This window comes from Microtus oregoni, unplaced genomic scaffold, assembly GCF_018167655.1.
Source record: "Microtus oregoni isolate MIOR12 unplaced genomic scaffold, Mior012 000047F_ref0000412, whole genome shotgun sequence".
In the NCBI taxonomy this organism is placed as follows: Eukaryota; Metazoa; Chordata; class Mammalia; order Rodentia; family Cricetidae; genus Microtus; species Microtus oregoni.
In genome coordinates this window covers 18,684,091-18,701,247 of record NW_024543221.1, presented here as the reverse complement: position 1 = coordinate 18,701,247, position 17,157 = coordinate 18,684,091, and the positions used below count along the sequence as shown (strand labels likewise).

Below are 17,157 nucleotides of genomic sequence, written 5' to 3'. Positions count from 1 at the left end.
ATGAGGATACACAAGGGTGCAGTATGGATCGCAGTTATCTGTTAGCCAGGTGGAGATGATCAACTTTCACAATTACCACAAGGGCCTGTAGTTCCCAGGCGCTTCTGGCTGTGGTAGGATCCAGGCGTTCCTGGCCTGTTTGCCAAATGTTTAGCACAAACTTGGGCTCCTTCCTCCCTCTCCTCCTTTTTCTTTCAGTTCAAGGGAGAGGAGAACATTTCCATACAGGTTTCTTTCAGCATCTCTCAGGCATTTTCTGACGTTGTGAAAGAGATGTTACAAAAGGAGGGAGAGATGTTACCGAGAAGAGGACAGAAATCAGATTAAACAAAAGTTGGACGGGTTGGACAGGGAGGCTTTATGTTTTGTTTTATTTCTGTTTTTCCCTTTTTCTTAAAAAAATTAAATAAGTTCTCATTATTTCCCAATATACATCAAATGAGTTTTCATGCAAAGCAGCAGTCACAGAGGCGGAACCACCGGGTTCAAGCCTCTCACTTGAAGGGCACCTTCCTTGCCCGTGCTGTCCTGAGCTCACACTGTGATGGGTGGTGTTTGCTGTCCTGGAAGGAACTGGCTATGACGAAACACGTCTGGCACTGAGAGCGGAGCCTTTCCCTTTCCCCTCATGAGCTTTCAGTGGGCAGCCAGCTCTGGGGCCTGATACCCCTCTCTCGTCCTATCTTCCCTTTGGAGACACCAGTGTGATCGCTTGTATGGGTCCCTCTTCCAGAAACAGGAGGTCCTCCTTTCAGCTCTCGATGGACATGGCATTGATGAGATGCTCCACCTTGTAGGCTAGCCGCTGCCGCCGGGCCTGCTCATCCTGCTCTAGTGCCCCGATGAGCTGAGGGGCAAAACAAAGGCAGATGATTCAAGACTCAGCTTCAAAGGCACAACTTTCTGGAGTCATCAACCCAGCACCTATCCCTCTATCTTTCTATTCTGCCTTTAGGATTGTAATGTCAATTAGTTGGCATGATTAAATGAGGAGATCTATGCACAGTTGTTTATTTAACCGTAAGGACACTTTCTGAGAAGAGAGTCCTTACATGATTCTGTCAGCAGGAAGAAACAGCCCAGAGTACACACACGAGGACACTGAATCACGCACAAGAGAACATATATGCAATGTGTGGATCTGCTTTTATAAGTAGGAGCATGCTCTAAAACAGCAATAAAAGCATAGCATAGTAAACACAGTTTATGCACTAGTTACACAATTACTTACTTCTAAGAGCACAGACTGTGCCTAGTTTTGTAAGCTGCATAACCAATAGCTTGGTAGATTCTTTTACACAGCGTGGCCATAGGCTCACGTGTGCTATGAGGTTTGGATGGCTCTGAGGTCACATGGGAATTTTTCAGCTCCTTTTACGCTGGTGGGACCACTGTTATGTGGGTGGCATGCCACAAAATCATCATGCAGAACACACATCTACAGACACATGCAGGAATATACGTGTGTACATAGAGTTCTAATGCTCTTAAAGCATACATAAGAGCTACTTAAGTGTGGGCTACTATTATCTTGCTACTTCTTTCTTTAGCTTCAGTGCTAATGCATGGCTTGTCTCCTTTCTGGTTAACTTCTGTTCAGGTCAAAGCCCACCAGTCTATCTGAAAAATGACAGGCAGGATGTGCCCAAGTATAAATGGATAATTCTATTCATTATTAAAAAAGAATAAAATTAGTTATATAAAAATTGAGTGAGTAAAGACAATGTACAGGGAGGAATTCATTGAAGCAGAAGAGGTTGGGTTTTCTTGTAAAGAAAAGATGATGACTTGGGGCTCAATGACTATGGCTACGGATTGTGATTTTTAAAAAGTGTCTCCCACTGTTGTTGTTTCAGGCCTCAACCAAGCTGTGAGTTGGTCTCTGACTTAGAGACCCTGTCTTACCTCTTCACTGTACTTGCTGACATAGGAGTAGATCTCGTTGAGGGCGCTCAGCATATTGAACTCTGTGGCGTGCAGGCGGGACTGCTCCGCGAGGTAGGCATTCATATCTTGGTCACTAATGGCTGGGAGCTTGGCAATATCTGCATAGTATCTGCCATGGACAGGACAGGTCCATAATGCGGGTTTAGCAAATCCACCAATACCCACCCTGACCCAGGTCAGGAGAACCAGGGGTCCCCACTGCTTCTGCTTTCCATCTCTTCTCTGGTGTGGTCTCTGCCTCAGGCTGAAGTTTAAGTTTAAAGTGCAGTCCAAGTTTCTACAGGATGCTCCAGTCAGCTAAGAGCTACTGTGCTCTGAGCAGTTAAGAGCCCAGACCCTGGCATGATTCCTTGTGTTCACATCTCAGCTCTTCTATCTGCTAGCTGGTGAACTTGGGCTTGGTTAACAGGGCTTCTTTTGTGCCTGCATTCCCTCATTAGCAAAACAGGGATTATTATAGCAGGTATTTTACAACTGTCTATTTGGACATTTCAGTGAAGCAACATACAAAATCCTTATCACAGTAATTCTTGCATGCTCAGTAAATGTTAATTAGGATGATAACTATCAGACTTCCCGGGACACAAAGCCTTCCTACAATATAGAGGGAATGAGGTCTTGGTCTTCAGTGGTCATGAACAGTCCTGGTCTTCAGAGGTGTCTTAGATGCCTTTGAAGTGTGTATCTTAGGAGAAATACTGACCTTTCTACCCAGTTCTTGTAACTGGGGATATCCTTGGCATAGAGCAACTTATTGGAAGGTGAGTCCTTGCCCAGTCGGTGCTCTGATGTGGAACAGGAGTCCATGAAGGTCTGGGCTACCACAGAGAGGCAAGCATCTGTGATGCTGCCCTTGTGGATGTCAAACACGAACTGGGGGTTTTTGATGACATTCACCCAGAAACGCAGAGGGAGGCTGTGGGAAAAGGCAGAGTACCGTGAAGGATATACTTTGACATTGCCCCTTACTAATATTCTTTCCCTACTTCTGAATGGTAGGGCAGATGTTCTGTTCTAAAAGAGAAGGGAATGAACTCAGGAACTAGCCCAGCAGGGGCTGGTTGCTCAGCTTATGCTGTTCCTGGCAGCAGAAGCAAACAGAGAGACTTTGCTCTTGTCATACCAGAGCATTAGCTCTGCTCCCTAATAGCTGAGGGGTGGGTGTGTCTGGGCTCTGCTTCTTCTTGACAGACTTTTTCCAAGGCCTCAGCGCTCCAGGGAAGGTCAACCACAGAGAGCAACACAATTTTCTCAGGGCTTCAGACAAAGCCAGCAAGCTCCTAGAGCATCTCACGTGGAAGTGGGCAAGCAGTCCCAAGCACTGCCTCAGTGGGAGCATGACCTATCCTCTGGATCCAGTGGGCTACCAAGCCACTTCCTAGGCCTGGGTCATAGGACAGGTTTCTCAAGGGGAGATTTCTTTCAGTGGCCCCCTCCAGGGCTTTCTGCATCTGGGCATGGCAGAGGGAAGGGAATGTTTTGGGCATCCTAGGAGAGAATGGCTCATGGTGGCCCTGAGTTTTTCCCAAAAGGAACCTAACAGCAGTTGGGAGATTGCTTCTGAGGCTCTGAAATCTAAAGGCAGAGAAGAATAGGCTTTGCTGTTCCTGAGGTCATAAGGCAGTAAGCACATTGCCCTCCTTCAAAACCAGGACAGCTTCTATAGCTACTATTTTGGCTCTTTCCAAAGTCTGTCTTTTCCAGCTACGTTCCAGCCTTGACTGATGCCTGTGTGGCATGAACTCTGTCACGGGCATGAACTTCCAGCCTAAGATACTGCCCTTGGGTCTCCCTATTCTTTTCTTTACACTATGCTGACTTCACTACCTCCACACTTTCCAAGAGTCTTTCTAATGCTAGGTGTTGGGAATGTCAGTGTTGGTCTCCTCCCAAGTCTCTATAATTTTTGCTTGTCCTCAACCTACAATCCTTTCTTGAAACCTAGGAGGAGATGCCTCAGCCAGCATTGGCACAGTTCTTCTGTCCTGTCCTCCTCTGGTAGTGCTGGACATTTCTAAGCTCTTTTGCTTGGACCTTTACTATGTGAAGTGTGAGCCATGTGACTCAGCTTTATCACACTATCATATTGGGGGAGGAGGGTACACTACTGTTGCTTGAGCCTAGCCAGAAGGCACAGAGAAAGGAATAACCTTCAGCTGATTGTCCCCAAACTGCCATTCCCGTACTGTGCTGAGCTACAAAGCTGAGGAGATGTCATGGACCTGCCTTGTAGAGCTTCCTGCATGTTCTTTATTTACCGCCATGGAACCTCTCTATGTCACTCCACTGTGACCAAAGAGTGCACATGAGGAGGATCCAGTGGCCACAACACCAAGAGAATGAAGGTCTATTCCAAGGCCCCATTGGCTCTTTCAAAGTATTTTGCTGGTTGCTAGGACTTTTGATTTCCAAATAACAGCCTGAGTCCATCTGTGTCGGCTCTGTTTTCTGGGGATTGCTGACTCTAGACAGCTGCATGGGCTTCCTGCCCAATCCAAATGCCTTCCCCTTTGTGCTCAGTCCTAGAGGAAGCCTTTTGAAACTGGCTCTTTCTGGTCTATAAGCTAGTCCTTAGCACGGTCTGTGCTCCAGGCTCAAAACCTGGGGTAGGGGGTTCATGCTAGTGGCTATCAGGCTTCTCCCACTACTAATTTGGATGTGGAAGTGTCTTAAACAAGAATCATGTCTTCAAGACATTCTTTCTGTTGCTTCCTGAGAGCTATGCTGCTTGGATAAAAATTTGGCATCCTTGGTGACAATGTTGACTCTGCAGTGTGCGTGTGTGTGTGTGTGTGTGTGCATGTGTGCGTGTGTTACATGTGCTGTGTTGCAGATCACCCAGCCCCAGCTGAGACTCAGCCACCTCCCATCTCTATTCTCTGCTGGTCCCAACACCCAGCGTGCCGGGCCTCCCCAGGTGGTACCCCCACTGAGCTCTCCTGGGGTTACCAGTTGCTTTTCCAGGTGTGCCGCACATCCGTGTCATGGATACTGTGTCTGTCTGCCTGCTCATCCAGGAAATCAAACATGTACTTGATGGCTAGCGGGAGCGCGCTCCCCCGGTGCACAGTGCTGAATAAGGTCTCAAACAAGTCGTCCACAAATTTCTGCAGGGTGCCCTGTGGGAGTAAGGGTGGCAGTGAGATTGTGGGTGGGTGCTAGAGGGCAGCAGAACGCATGCCAGATGGTGTCTTGGATCCATCCTACCTTGGAAATTTGTCTGAAATGCAGTGTGCAGATGGAGGGGCAGGGGTGGGGCAGGGGTGCAGCAGGGGTGGGGCAGGGGTGAGGTAGGTACTGGATGGGATATTGTGAAGCTGGGAGGGGCTGACAAGTCTGGGAATCCATAGAAGGAATCTCTCTTTTAATCTGTGGCAGCATGCCCTGAAGGTATGGGCTGAGGGCATTAAATGGGAGGATAGGAAGTGCTCTGAAATGGGATTTCCTAGAATGAGTGAGAGGGCCCAGGCTGGCAGCAGAGTCTACAGGGGGTCAGGGAATCTGACCCCTGTATAGGGGCTTGGAGGATGGATGAGGTCTGAAAGAAGAATGAACAGCTTTAAGGTGTTAGTGTCACAGGCTTAGGCTTCAAGTTTAGCTTCAAGAGAACCCAGGCACAGCCCCGATCTACAGGCTTCATGGATTCTAGAGGCAATGACAAGCCTGGACCTTGGTCCAGACACACTCTGGGTACTAGTAGAATTACTGATTTTTTTTGATGTCTTTTGATTATCTCTTATTGATATCCTGGGCATATTTAACAAAGCAAAAATGGAGACATGAGTCTAATAAAGTTGTTCTGGACAATTCTGGGAATAAATCTGAGAGCTTTAAGCAACAGTGTTAGAGTCCCTGCAGCATTGCAGTGGGATCAGAGTGGATAGCACTTAGAATCCAGTCTGATCTCTAAGGTAAAACATCCTTGAAGGCTTGGTTTGCTCTCTCCTGGGAAAGCTGGAATATGCTGCCTTTATCTCCTTTTAGCCTGAGATGCACTGGGTCAGGAGGGACAGTCTTTTCTTAGATTGCTGGTCCAACTGGGCCTTTCTGCTTTCTCTCCCACTGGATTAGAAAATAGTTATAAAAGGCAGAGATAGTAGAGGCCAGCAGAAGAGTGGGCAGGATGTACCTGTAACATGGGTGTTTGTGCCAAAGTATAGGGAATAGCTTGGCCTGGGTAGTGTAGGAGTTACCTTGGTGGCCAGGAGCCGGGTCAAGTAGATCTCAGATACCATTTTGCTGCCCCGGTCACCCTCCTTCTGGTCACCATGGTCATGGTTCTTCACCAGATGCCACACCTTGACACCACTCTCCAGGTCTGGAGTGATCATGGGGACCCGGGACCGAAGGCTGTCTGGGCTGCCTGTGTACCTGAACGAAGAGTCTGGAAGAGGGTAGGGGATGCCAGCGTGAGGAAGGCCAACCTCCTGCCCAAAGCCTCCTTCAGGAATTCTTCCCAATTGCTGCAACTTCTCAGAATAAACATGCTTCACTTTGAAAGGACTCTTGGGACTACATAATTTATGAATAGTTTTAGGGATCCTTGGTTGGACAGAGGAACCTACAATCTATTTCTAGAAAGAAGATTTAGACATTTGAAGAGCTTAGACACCCATGAGGATTTGGGAGTCGCTTCTCTTCTGATGTTTCCAGTAATGAACAATAATGAAGTAAAATGTCAGCTAGATATATACATACAGGCACTCTAGAAAGTCTAGATAATAAGGGCTCAAGTTGTAATGATCCTCTTTGTAGTTAATGGACACTTCTTTTGAGATCTTGAAATATATTTTCTGAACCCTTCTGGTACACTGCCTTTAGCCCTAAAGCTTTTTCAGGTGGGTGGTTTAGTGCCTTTGAAGTACGTGGAACCAAAACAGACAAAATAAGAAAGAAATCATGTTGCCGAGAGGAGACTGGGAATAGAAATGAAAGAATAACCAGTTCTGTGTACCAAACTAAGACACTTTTGAGAAAAGAGCTACAATTACTAATTCAACAAGGACCACAGTTATGAAGTGAGATAGGTGAACTTCCAGTCAGGCTACATCCCTGTACTAGGCTACTCCAACTCCTTACTTGGCACAGGGAGTAAAGAAAGGGCGTGTAGTGCTACCTGCTACCTCTTTTCAAAGGAGACACATGCCCTCAAAGCTAGGGGCAGATGAGCCAGTACCTTTGTGTGAAGGTATGGCAGCAACAAGGGCTTCCTAATAAGGGCAGGGACAGGTGGTCCCTGAGTATCCCAGAAGCCTAGATCTTGAGTTTCCCAATTACATTCTAACTCCTTACCATATCTGCTAATGGATGTCCGGGAGATGCTCGCAGAGGCAGGGATGTTGTAGGAGGAGGTCTGCTTGGGTACCAGAGCCACCACTGACCTGTCTGACACCTAAGGAGGGCACAAAAGGACATGGGAGAATTCAGGTGTTTTGAGATGATAAGTACTTCTAGGGAGTGTGGGGTTAGCAGAAGTTCAGAAACATTACAACAACCATTAATGCTTTTTATGTTCTCAGATCACCTGACATGTAGCCAGTCTCAACTAGGTATCTGAATTGAGATTCACACACACACACACACACACACACACACACACACACACACACACGGTTTCAGAAAGTTAGTATGAATGAAGGAATATAAATGGTGTCATTAATAAGTCTTGTATTGATTATGCATTTGGGCTAATTCTTTAAGCTGAATTAAATGAAGTATATTGTTAACATTTCAAGAGTCTGTTTCTGCTTTTTTATTGGAGCTAATGAAAAATTTAGAACGACAGGCATAACTAGTGTTCTATTTCTGTTGGACAGAAGGGTTAGACTCAGATTCCCAACATCTCATGTTATGGATGACTATTTCCATTTTACAGATGAAAGAACAGAAGCAGGGGTGGGCTAAGTCACTGCTTCAGGGTCCTGACATTAATATACTGAGGAGCTGATGTTTTTCTTCAGACCTGTATGTCTCCAGAGCACACATTCTCCTCATTATATTTCCTAATTTGGGATTTTATTACAAACCATATTGGTCTGAGCCCCATCTTTCCTTTTGGCTCCAATTTCCTCCTTGCCTGTGTTGTATTATGTGTTGGCCACCTTGAAGTTTCACCAAAAGGATATCTGCCCTTGGGAAGCTTGGGGAAAGATGGCACATTGCCCTGTCCTCTGAGAAGATGCCAGGCCCAGCACCCAGCAGTTGGTGGTGGTGGGGGCTGATGAATGAGGAGCCATAGAGAAGACATTTGGGGCCATCTTGATTTAAAATTGCCCTCCATCTAATGAAAACGGAGAATCCCCAGAATTGTGGTGATCCAATTAAACCCCTAACGCAGAGGGAATAAAACAGCTATAATAATGTTATGGGCCATAAAACATTCCTATTAAACCATTTTTTATTTTAACAATTTTTATGAACTTTGTAAGTTTGATTTATAGCTTCACCAGCCATAAAACCATCTTTCTGGGTCTTAAATTGTCAGTTCTTCTTTCTCACCAAAAAAGAATTAAATGTTGAGAAGTCAAACTATAAATGAACATTAGCGCTAACGAGATTCCCTGATAGCCAGCTTTAGTAGTGGTGTTTAATTTTACCCTCCTTATAAATCTACGGAAGCCCAGGCAGTCTTTTACCCCTCTCTTTGTTAATTAAGATGATTTTCTTCTGCAGGGGCTCCAAAGACCTTTGACTCCAGGAAAGGGTAGTAAGAGGGCAGAGTGGGTAAGCCTCTTGGGTCTCCATTATTCCCAGGAGGTGCCAGTGTTCACCTCCTGGTTGGAGAAGTTCTGGATTTTCCAGCTATTTGTATTATCAACACCTAATCTATGGTTGAGGAGAGGTAAGGGGCATTAACCCTGACTCTCAAGAATTCTTGCCACCTGCAACCCAAAAATGCTCCTCTGAAAGCCTGGCAAGGGTGGGAGTATCTACTCTCAGCAAGGACAGATGACATTATTTATGATTTGTTGCTGTCTACAGCGAAAGTCACAAGGTGGCTAATGTGACCCCTTCTAAGACTAGTTGCTAATGATACCTTTCTCTTATCTCTCCGTCTCACTCTGTGTTTCTGTCTTTCTCCTACTTTCTCTGTCTCTGTCCACCCCCCACCCCCAGTCTCTCACTTTCTCTAATGCTGTCTCCTTACCCCACCCATATTTTGTTTTGTTTTGTTTCTCTCTTTCAGTCAATAGATGGTATAAGCCCAAGCTCAGAATACCTAGCTGGATCTGACCCCAGTTCTGCCACCACTTAGCAGTCAAACCCCTTAGCCTCTCTGGGACTTGGTTGTCTCATTAGCCTCTTGGGCTAATAATCAGATCTGGCAATCACTGATGTGGTGATTATTTAAAAAACTAAGACACATACAGGCTGAGTGAAGTACCTGTTACCCAGTGATCACTCAGCGTGTGTTGATATTCATGCTGCCATTTTGAATAATAACACCAACCTTATCATCTCTTGAAGGAAGAGTCCCTGCTGTCCCTGTCACTCAGAACTAGAATGTGGGAAGTGCCTTGCACTCAGTAAAGCTCAGTAAATATTTGAGGAATGAATGAATATATGGACAACAAATGACATGACAGAATTGGAAGTGTTTTGTAAAAGGAGCACAATAAGAAAGGAATATTCTATTCTTATTGAAAGTCACAGGATGGGTAACCCAGGAATAATCTTTAGGGTATCAGAGATGGATGAAAACAAAGGCCCCAAGCTTGCCCTTCAGGAACAAAAGATTTGGTGGTTCAGATTTGTTCTCTTTTGCACTGTCTCATTCACCTCTAATTGGTTCATTACAGTTGTACTGTATGCACTTACTGCTGTGTATATGTGTTTACATGTATGGAATTAACATGAAGTGATTTGATTTCTCTTGCTTGTATGTAAGGGAAAATCTTGAGTTTGTGCATTTGTCTCTAATTCTAGCTATCTTCATGCCCTTTCTTGTCATAGGTGTTAACTCCTGAGAATGAATGAGAAGCTTGAGGTTGGGAGAAATTATAGAAAGCCATCACCAGAGTGGGTGTTGGGCTGGAATACGCCTTCAAAGCCCCAGTTCTTGTTTACACAACTTCCCTCATTTGGGGCTGAGATCCAGGCGCAGCATGGAAGATGTGCAGGGAGGAGTGCTCTGGGGTATCCCCAGTGCCCCCAGATTCTTCTGTGCTTTGAGGCACTTGGCCAGCTTCAGGGCCTCCCAGTGGCTAGTCATTGCTAGCTCAGCCTAGCCAGTCAGTCCCTCTGCAGGCCTCTCTTTGTAAGCCAGGCACATAGGAGGATATTATTAATCAAAGAGTCCCATGGGTCTTATAGCCTGAGGCACTTCATCTAGTTGGCTTAATTTTCCTCAGTGTCTCTCATTTCTAGCTCCTATCTCAGTACTTTCCCTAGATCCCAGGCTGTCTACCTGTGCTTAATCTTACAGAGACTCCCAAGCTGTGACTGGCTCCCATGGGATTAAAGCAGGGTAGAGTGGATGCTTATATTCTTCTACTGGAATTTTTATGATTGTTCATCCATGTCTTCCAATATTAAAAACATATTCCTTGTCAATTTCTATGCTGAATCTAATCTACACACGTGCTGAGGTACCCCATACAGGTAAAAAGAAAGAACATGTAAGCAATGTTTCCAGCTACTGTGAATCTTAGGGGCTGAAGGCAAGTCTGTGTCCTATTCTACAAGCCAGAGAACCAATGGCTTTAGTAAAAAGACAGACAAATGAGCACAAGGCACCTTTCTGTAGCTGTCCAGGTATAGGATTTTGCACTATGTGGTCCCTTCTACAGTTGCAGAAACACACAGGAGAAAAATGTGAAGGCAGTTAGATTTATTGTGGGGGCCCATGTTTTCTCATCTAATGGGCAGTCACAGCAGAGCGTCACTGTTCCAGACCCACAGAAGAAGAAAATGGAGAGAGGAAAGTACCTTGTTGGCTTTGGAGGCCTTCTAACAGAGAGAAAAAGGGATACTCTTGGGGATGAAGGCTGCAGGGAAGTCTGCCCTCACCTGGTAGTGCATCAGCGTGTTAAGCCGCTTCCAGTCACCCTCTATCTTGGTGGTAATGTCTTCATCCTGCAACACCACTCTGGCAATCCGGCCTTGGCGCCACTCTGGGTGGAAAGGACGGTATGGGTAGCAGTGAGAGTGGCAAGGGCAGTCAGGGACACCCTGTCCATCTGTCCTCTAGAGATCTAGTAACCTTGTCTCCATTGGCTGATGTCAGTGGTAGAGCTTTGAGACATCTACAAGCGGGGCAGGGCAAGGCTGATGTGTAAGAGACTCACATCTGAGTGGACAAAGCCTAAGAGAGAAGTACTTCCCTGGTCACCTGGCCAGGGCCTAGTTATGTTTCAGTGGGGGCTGTGTATAAGGCAGAACTTCATATCCCATTTTCCTTGCCATCTCATGGCCTGATAGCTCTCTGGGAAGCCATGTTCTGCTCTTGCCCTCCTATGCCAATGCCAGGGTTCCTACCCAGGTCCATGTCCACAGCCCTTGGCCGCTGGGAGTAGGGGACGTTCTTATATACGGCATCGAGGATCTTCTCCTTGACTTGGGTGATGGTGTCACAGTTTAACACCTTCACTGGGATCTCTGGGCTGTTCTCATTGTCAGGGTTGACGCAGTTCAGGATCTGTAAGTAGAGAATCAAGGGTGAGCTGGGCATATTTGGGAAGCAGGGTGGGAAGAAGCTGCGGCCTCAGAATCTTCTTCTAAGGTTTCCTCTCCTTATAAGAAGAATAGGGAATCTCTGTCCTGAGACTTGGTTTCTTCCCTTTCTTCCTGCCATCTACTGTGAGACCTGAAGTCAAGATGTTAATCCTTTCTCAAGAAAGAGGGAATCTACTTCCTAAATGGGTTGGGGGAAGGTCAACTTGGTATGAGGCACTTGAGAAGGTTCAAGATAGATCCATGGGCATCAAGGGCTGGCCTCACATGTCCTCAAAACATTTAGACTAGAGACCCGCACACTTGCTTTCGTTCCTTGCTAAGTATGCAGTCCCTAATGGTGAGAGAACTCTTTCTCACTCAAAATCATCTAGGGTAAACTGAGGCACACACAGCTTTTTTTTTTTTGGCTCACCAGTTAAGATGAGGGAAAGGTCTGCCTTGACCTTCATATAATTGATATGCCCTTTGAATTGCCCCAGATTGATCCCCAAGCCTCTTTTTGCTAGATGGGCTAGAATAGAGAGTAGGGAGAGTCACAGGTGGTACTGGGGCTGGAACCTGACTTTTTTGGCTTCCTCACCAGGGTCTTGTACTCGATCTGCTGCCGGATGAGTTTGTCCTCACTCAGGGAGTAGCGGGCCTCACCAGTGATAGCATCGATGGGGCCTTTCTCCATCTGCTGCTTGATGGCACAGTACAGCATGAAGAGTGGCTCCCCAGCACATTCCTGTAGGCATCGGGGTAGAGAGTTCAGACCCTGCCTGAACCTTCCTGGCTGCTTCTGCAGCCGGGGCAGAGAACCCCAGGCCTGCTTTGCTTAACAGCAGCCACATCAAGGAATCCCTGCTTCTGAAGGGCAGGTCCCCATGTTTCTAAAGCCAGGGTATGTGGTTGGCTCTGGACCTGCTCACTCCCTCCTTCTTACCTTCAGGAACTTGTGTAGAAGGAAAGCAAACCAGTTGGTCAGCATCTTCTCAGCCACAGACTCAGTCCTGGAGAAGGGAGAGGGGTGGGGAACCAGCCTTTACACAGGGGTCTAGTGGTGATCTAGGCTTGTTGTGTGTGTAAGAGAGCACAGGGCTAAGACTGGACCCTGGCAACCCAACCAAACCAGAAATAACTGGAAATGGGACTGGTCAGGAGTGCGCTCTTTCCCATACTTAGTGGGAAGTTGCGGGGGGGGGGGGGGGGGGGCGGGGGTGTCTTTTCCCAGGATTCAACTTTCTGAGACTCTAGAAAGTCAGGACATTTCATCCTTGCTGCTCTGTGGTACCACAGACTGTTGGTGATACCTGATGCGGTCGCAAATGCTTATCCCACAGCCAGTTCCCTGCTCCCTCTGGTCTCATGGTGATGAATGGAATCTGTCTGCTCCACTGTGATTTCTGCATATTCAGATACTCCATGGTGCACACCTGGTATCTGCCTCTCCAAATACTCACAGGTTGCCACCGGTTTAAACCCAGACTGGTTTATTTACTGGCTGTATAACCTTGGGCAAATCATCTGGCTTCTTTGAGTTCATTTTCTCCATCACTACATGCACACAGTTATGATATTCACACTTCCAATTGTTAGTTGAATGGGTTAACATATTGAAAATGCAAAAGGTAACATCTGGCTCCACAGTAAAACACTGGGTAAATAAGAATGATTAGTACTGTAGTTCATGTGCCCTCTAGGCCTGCAGGTAGAGAGCTATGCTTAAGAGTTTAGCCAACAGGGGGATCTGTTTCTGTAAGCACTGCCTCCTCCCCCTCCCCCACCCCAGGCTGCAGGTCTGGGAATTGGGGAAGAAACAAAGCCAAAGCACTGTGACAGACCTTGTTGATGGGGATGCCAAGGGGTATTTTAACTCCCCACACGTGGTGCAAATTATACCCTCTGGCTGAAGTAAACCCCAGGCATTTGCCAGGACCCCTTAGCAATCAGGGCTGGTAGAGAGTGACAATGGCAGGAGAAATTGCAGCTTTCTCTCCGGGCCCTCCCAGCACCCTCTCCCAGCATTGTGTTTGAGATTAGCTCTAATTTAAATACAACAGTCCTTAATGAAAGCTTCCAATGCTCAGAATGGCAGGATGGGGGCTCAATGCTTATAAAACAAAGCCACCCATGTGGGGTCTGAAAACCCAAGACCTGTGAGCAAAGGTACAGGAAAAGTGAGTGGAGGCGACAGATTCAACCCTTGCGGCTCAGAGCCCTAGATCTGGCACCCCATGACTTCAACTAAGGGTGGGTGCAGGAGACAGAGGGTCTCTAAAATCTGTGCCCTGCCAGAAAAGTGGCAACTCAGGCAGTTGGTATAGGCTAGCAATTTCAAGCCAGGAAGCTGGGACCCAAACTTGCTCTCAATCTCTAGCCCAGCATGTCTATCAGATCTAAGTATGATGATGGGAAATGGGTTGCCTGTGCTGTCCAATATGGTGGCCACCAAACACAGGGTGTCTGGACACTGGGAATGTGTCCAGCAAGATGGAGAAATTGAAGTGTACATTTCATTTTTGTTAACAGTGGCTACCATGCTGGGGCACACAGCTCGAGAAGCAGAGGGAGGGGCATAGACTAAGAGACAGGTATTACTCTTATCTTGTTTATGAGGAAACCAAACTGTTGGGATTAATGAGTCCTGGCCTTCAGTTGCTTTTCCCTCCTAGAGCCTTCTAATATCAGTTATTGGAAGCTGTGCCTAGTTAGAGGATCAGAGGATCACCTGTTGACCACTAACTGCAGTGTATTTAAGTCTACATGGTGTTAATAAAGATGGGCTTTCTGAACCAGCGTTTGGGAGCTGCGTGTTGTGTCAGTCTGCATCTGGGTCTGTAAACTCAACCTCCAGCCCCTTTCCCGAAGCTCGGTAACTGGGTACCAGCACACAGAGCGCAGACACGGGGGCACGGTGCGCGGCACCAAACCACTTTTAAAAGGCAGCTTTCCTGGTGTGAGGTCATAGAGACAAGAAATAGGAAAAGCATTCCTGTTGAGTCCCAAGACAGGGCTGGCTATGCACTTGGGTTAGAAGCCGCCCGGTTTCCCAGGACCAGTGGAAGATCACCTTCCATACTGGGTTGACGGGAGGATACATGCAGCCCTGCACAGAAGCTATTTCTGGGGGGTGAGGACATCCAGGGTCTATCTGACAAGGTGTCCTGTCTATAACTGCCATTCCCCTGCTGCGGGTCAGACCTGCGGAGAAGAAGCTTGGGGTGGTTCTTGTTCTCCAGGTTCTTGTCGATGAGGTCAGACAGTAGCTGCTTGAGGACGTCTGTGGCATATTCCAGGCGGCCCTGAAGGCCTGTCATGATGAGAGAAGCCACATTGCCGCGGTCACGCATGGAGAAGCTGCGCTGCAGCTCCAGTGTGCGAATGAAGGTCAACAGGAAAACCTTGTTGTTGATGAGCTGGGCGAAGAGTTTCAGGGCTTTCTCCACGTGCTGCTGTCCGTTTCCCTGTACCTGGGGTATGCAGGAGGACCTTCAGGGGGCAGACTCTGATGTCTACCCAGGCCCTAAGACCTGATGGTGACGATGCCTGCTGTAAGACCCTCTGCACGAGGGCTGCAATCATTTCGTCCCCCAACTCAGACTACCCCTGCTTATTTATTTCCCCTCAATTTTCTCTGCCTTGACTCATTCTCTTGAGTAAACAAACAAACAAATGTATGAATAAGTTCAAGGTCATTTTTTAAGCCTTTTTTAATCCATGCTGATTTGGTAAAATTTTAATTAACTCGGCATTTAATCAGAAAATGACGAACCATGAGACCCTCTCTGATGGTCCTGCTGCTGTGATGCTGTTAAAACTCCTGGTCCTTTCCCCTCATCATCCGACTCCTGCCCCCTGGATTTGCTGGGAACCCCTAGCTTGTGTCATTGGAAAACAGGCAGTACCTCCAGCTCCCGCAGAACAGGGTGGTCCTCAATGCCTGGGAATAGAACTCGCATGGCATAGGTGCGGTAGTCCAGGTAAGGGATTCCTGACCGGTCCAGGTCGCTGGTTAGCTCATTAATGTCTGTCTGAAGCTCCGCAAAAGCTGTGAGAACGGGTGAAGACAGGGAAGCTCAGAAGATGCTCAAGTCACGGGAGAGGACAGAGAGAAAAGCCTGTCTGCAGGAGGAAGGAAACTGGGGTACAAAGGCGGCAGGATAGAGGGTGTGGTAAGAAAGGAGTCCTGGACTGTAGCTGTGAGTTGTTTACTATGGGATTTTAAGGACCTCCCAAAGGCATGGTCCCCAACTTGGAGCTACTAGAGGTGGTAGGAATTGAAAGAGGTGGAACCTGAGGGAGATGTTAGGGAAGGGGATTTGTGAGACTCTGGATATCCCTCTTGGCTGCATACTTTATCCACTGTAAGCAGCCTTACCACAGGCCTAGTGACAACAGGACTGAATAATACATAGAAAAATTCCAAACTGAGCCAAAATAACTTTAAAAAATATGTGTATGTATGCAGGTGAATAGATATGTGACATCTTCAGAAACACAATCTACCACCTTTGAGACATGTTCTCATTAGTGTGGAGTTCACAACTTAGGCTAAACTGGCTGGCCAGTGAGTCCTATAGATCCTCCTGTCTCTGCTTTCCCTGTGCTAGAATTATAAGCACATGCCACATGCCCGGCATATTTTTATGTGAGTTACAGGCATCAGTTTCAGGTCCTCACGCATGTGACTGTGCTACCTCCTGGACCTCCTCTTTTCTGCTTACTAGGTGATTACCTCCAGGATTTATTATAGTAAATGGAATCTGGGTAACATACTGTGATGAGGACTCGGGCAATTTTTATGTCTTCTATGCTTATTTGTAGTTTTTTACTTCTGTATTTGCAGAGGTGGCTAAAATGTAGAGAAGAGAGTATCATGACTTCAGTCCTTTGGAGGTGTCAGAAGCAAGGGGAGAGCAGCAGGAGTTTGGCAAAGGTCAGAATAGCAAATTGATCTCTGTCCTAGGAAGATAAGCAGAGATATGGCAATCCTGGAAGGCCTTGGCTATCAAATGCTCAATCTACAGGTGACTCCAGGCAATGAAGGGCTCCCAAGTGTCTCCCTGGCTTCCCAGGTCAGAGGTAATTCTTCAGGCTTTGTGCTGTGGTTTGAGGAAGGTGGGAGGGTTCTGATCCATCTCTTCCAGCACAATTTTCCCCCATTGTCCAACAGTTGCTTGCTTGTGAAAAGCCACTTGCAGCAAAAGGGAAAATGTTTTGATTCCTAACTGAGATGTTTACCCAGTCAGCCTGCCAGGTCCTCAGCCCGAGAGAATGCCAGGTATACATGTCACCCTGTGGATGTGTCTGCGTGCGAGATGAGAAGAAACACAATCTCCACTCCTACACATATTCACACCCAAGGCTGCCAACAAGCATGGCCTTTGGAGCATTTAGTCTATAATTGTGATAGAAAACAAATCCTAGGAGATGGTGGGCCAGGACGAGGTAGGGTTCTCCTACTTTCCTGCTGTGGCTTCCATATAGTGCAAGGGTACCTCTGTGAATAACAGTAAAGGGATAGACACTGGCAATTAAAGAATCTGGTCAGAG

At 46.9% G+C, this 17,157-nt stretch overlaps 1 protein-coding gene across 1 annotated transcript in view; it reads right to left on the bottom strand.

Annotated features, from left to right (window-relative positions):
* Positions 1-354: 354 nt before the first annotated feature.
* Plxna2 (plexin A2) overlaps positions 355-17,157 on the bottom strand; it is a 204,781-nt gene continuing 187,978 nt past the window's right edge. The window contains exons 21-32 of the mRNA XM_041635218.1: positions 15,510-15,652; positions 14,806-15,074; positions 12,548-12,614; positions 12,203-12,349; positions 11,425-11,584; positions 10,957-11,060; positions 7,240-7,339; positions 6,141-6,331; positions 4,897-5,066; positions 2,651-2,863; positions 1,906-2,056; positions 355-847 (exon numbers count right to left, since the gene is read on the bottom strand). Coding sequence (XP_041491152.1) covers positions 752-847; positions 1,906-2,056; positions 2,651-2,863; positions 4,897-5,066; positions 6,141-6,331; positions 7,240-7,339; positions 10,957-11,060; positions 11,425-11,584; positions 12,203-12,349; positions 12,548-12,614; positions 14,806-15,074; positions 15,510-15,652 — 1,811 coding nt within the window. The 3' untranslated portion in view covers positions 355-751. The remainder of the gene's footprint in view (positions 848-1,905; positions 2,057-2,650; positions 2,864-4,896; positions 5,067-6,140; positions 6,332-7,239; positions 7,340-10,956; positions 11,061-11,424; positions 11,585-12,202; positions 12,350-12,547; positions 12,615-14,805; positions 15,075-15,509; positions 15,653-17,157) is intronic.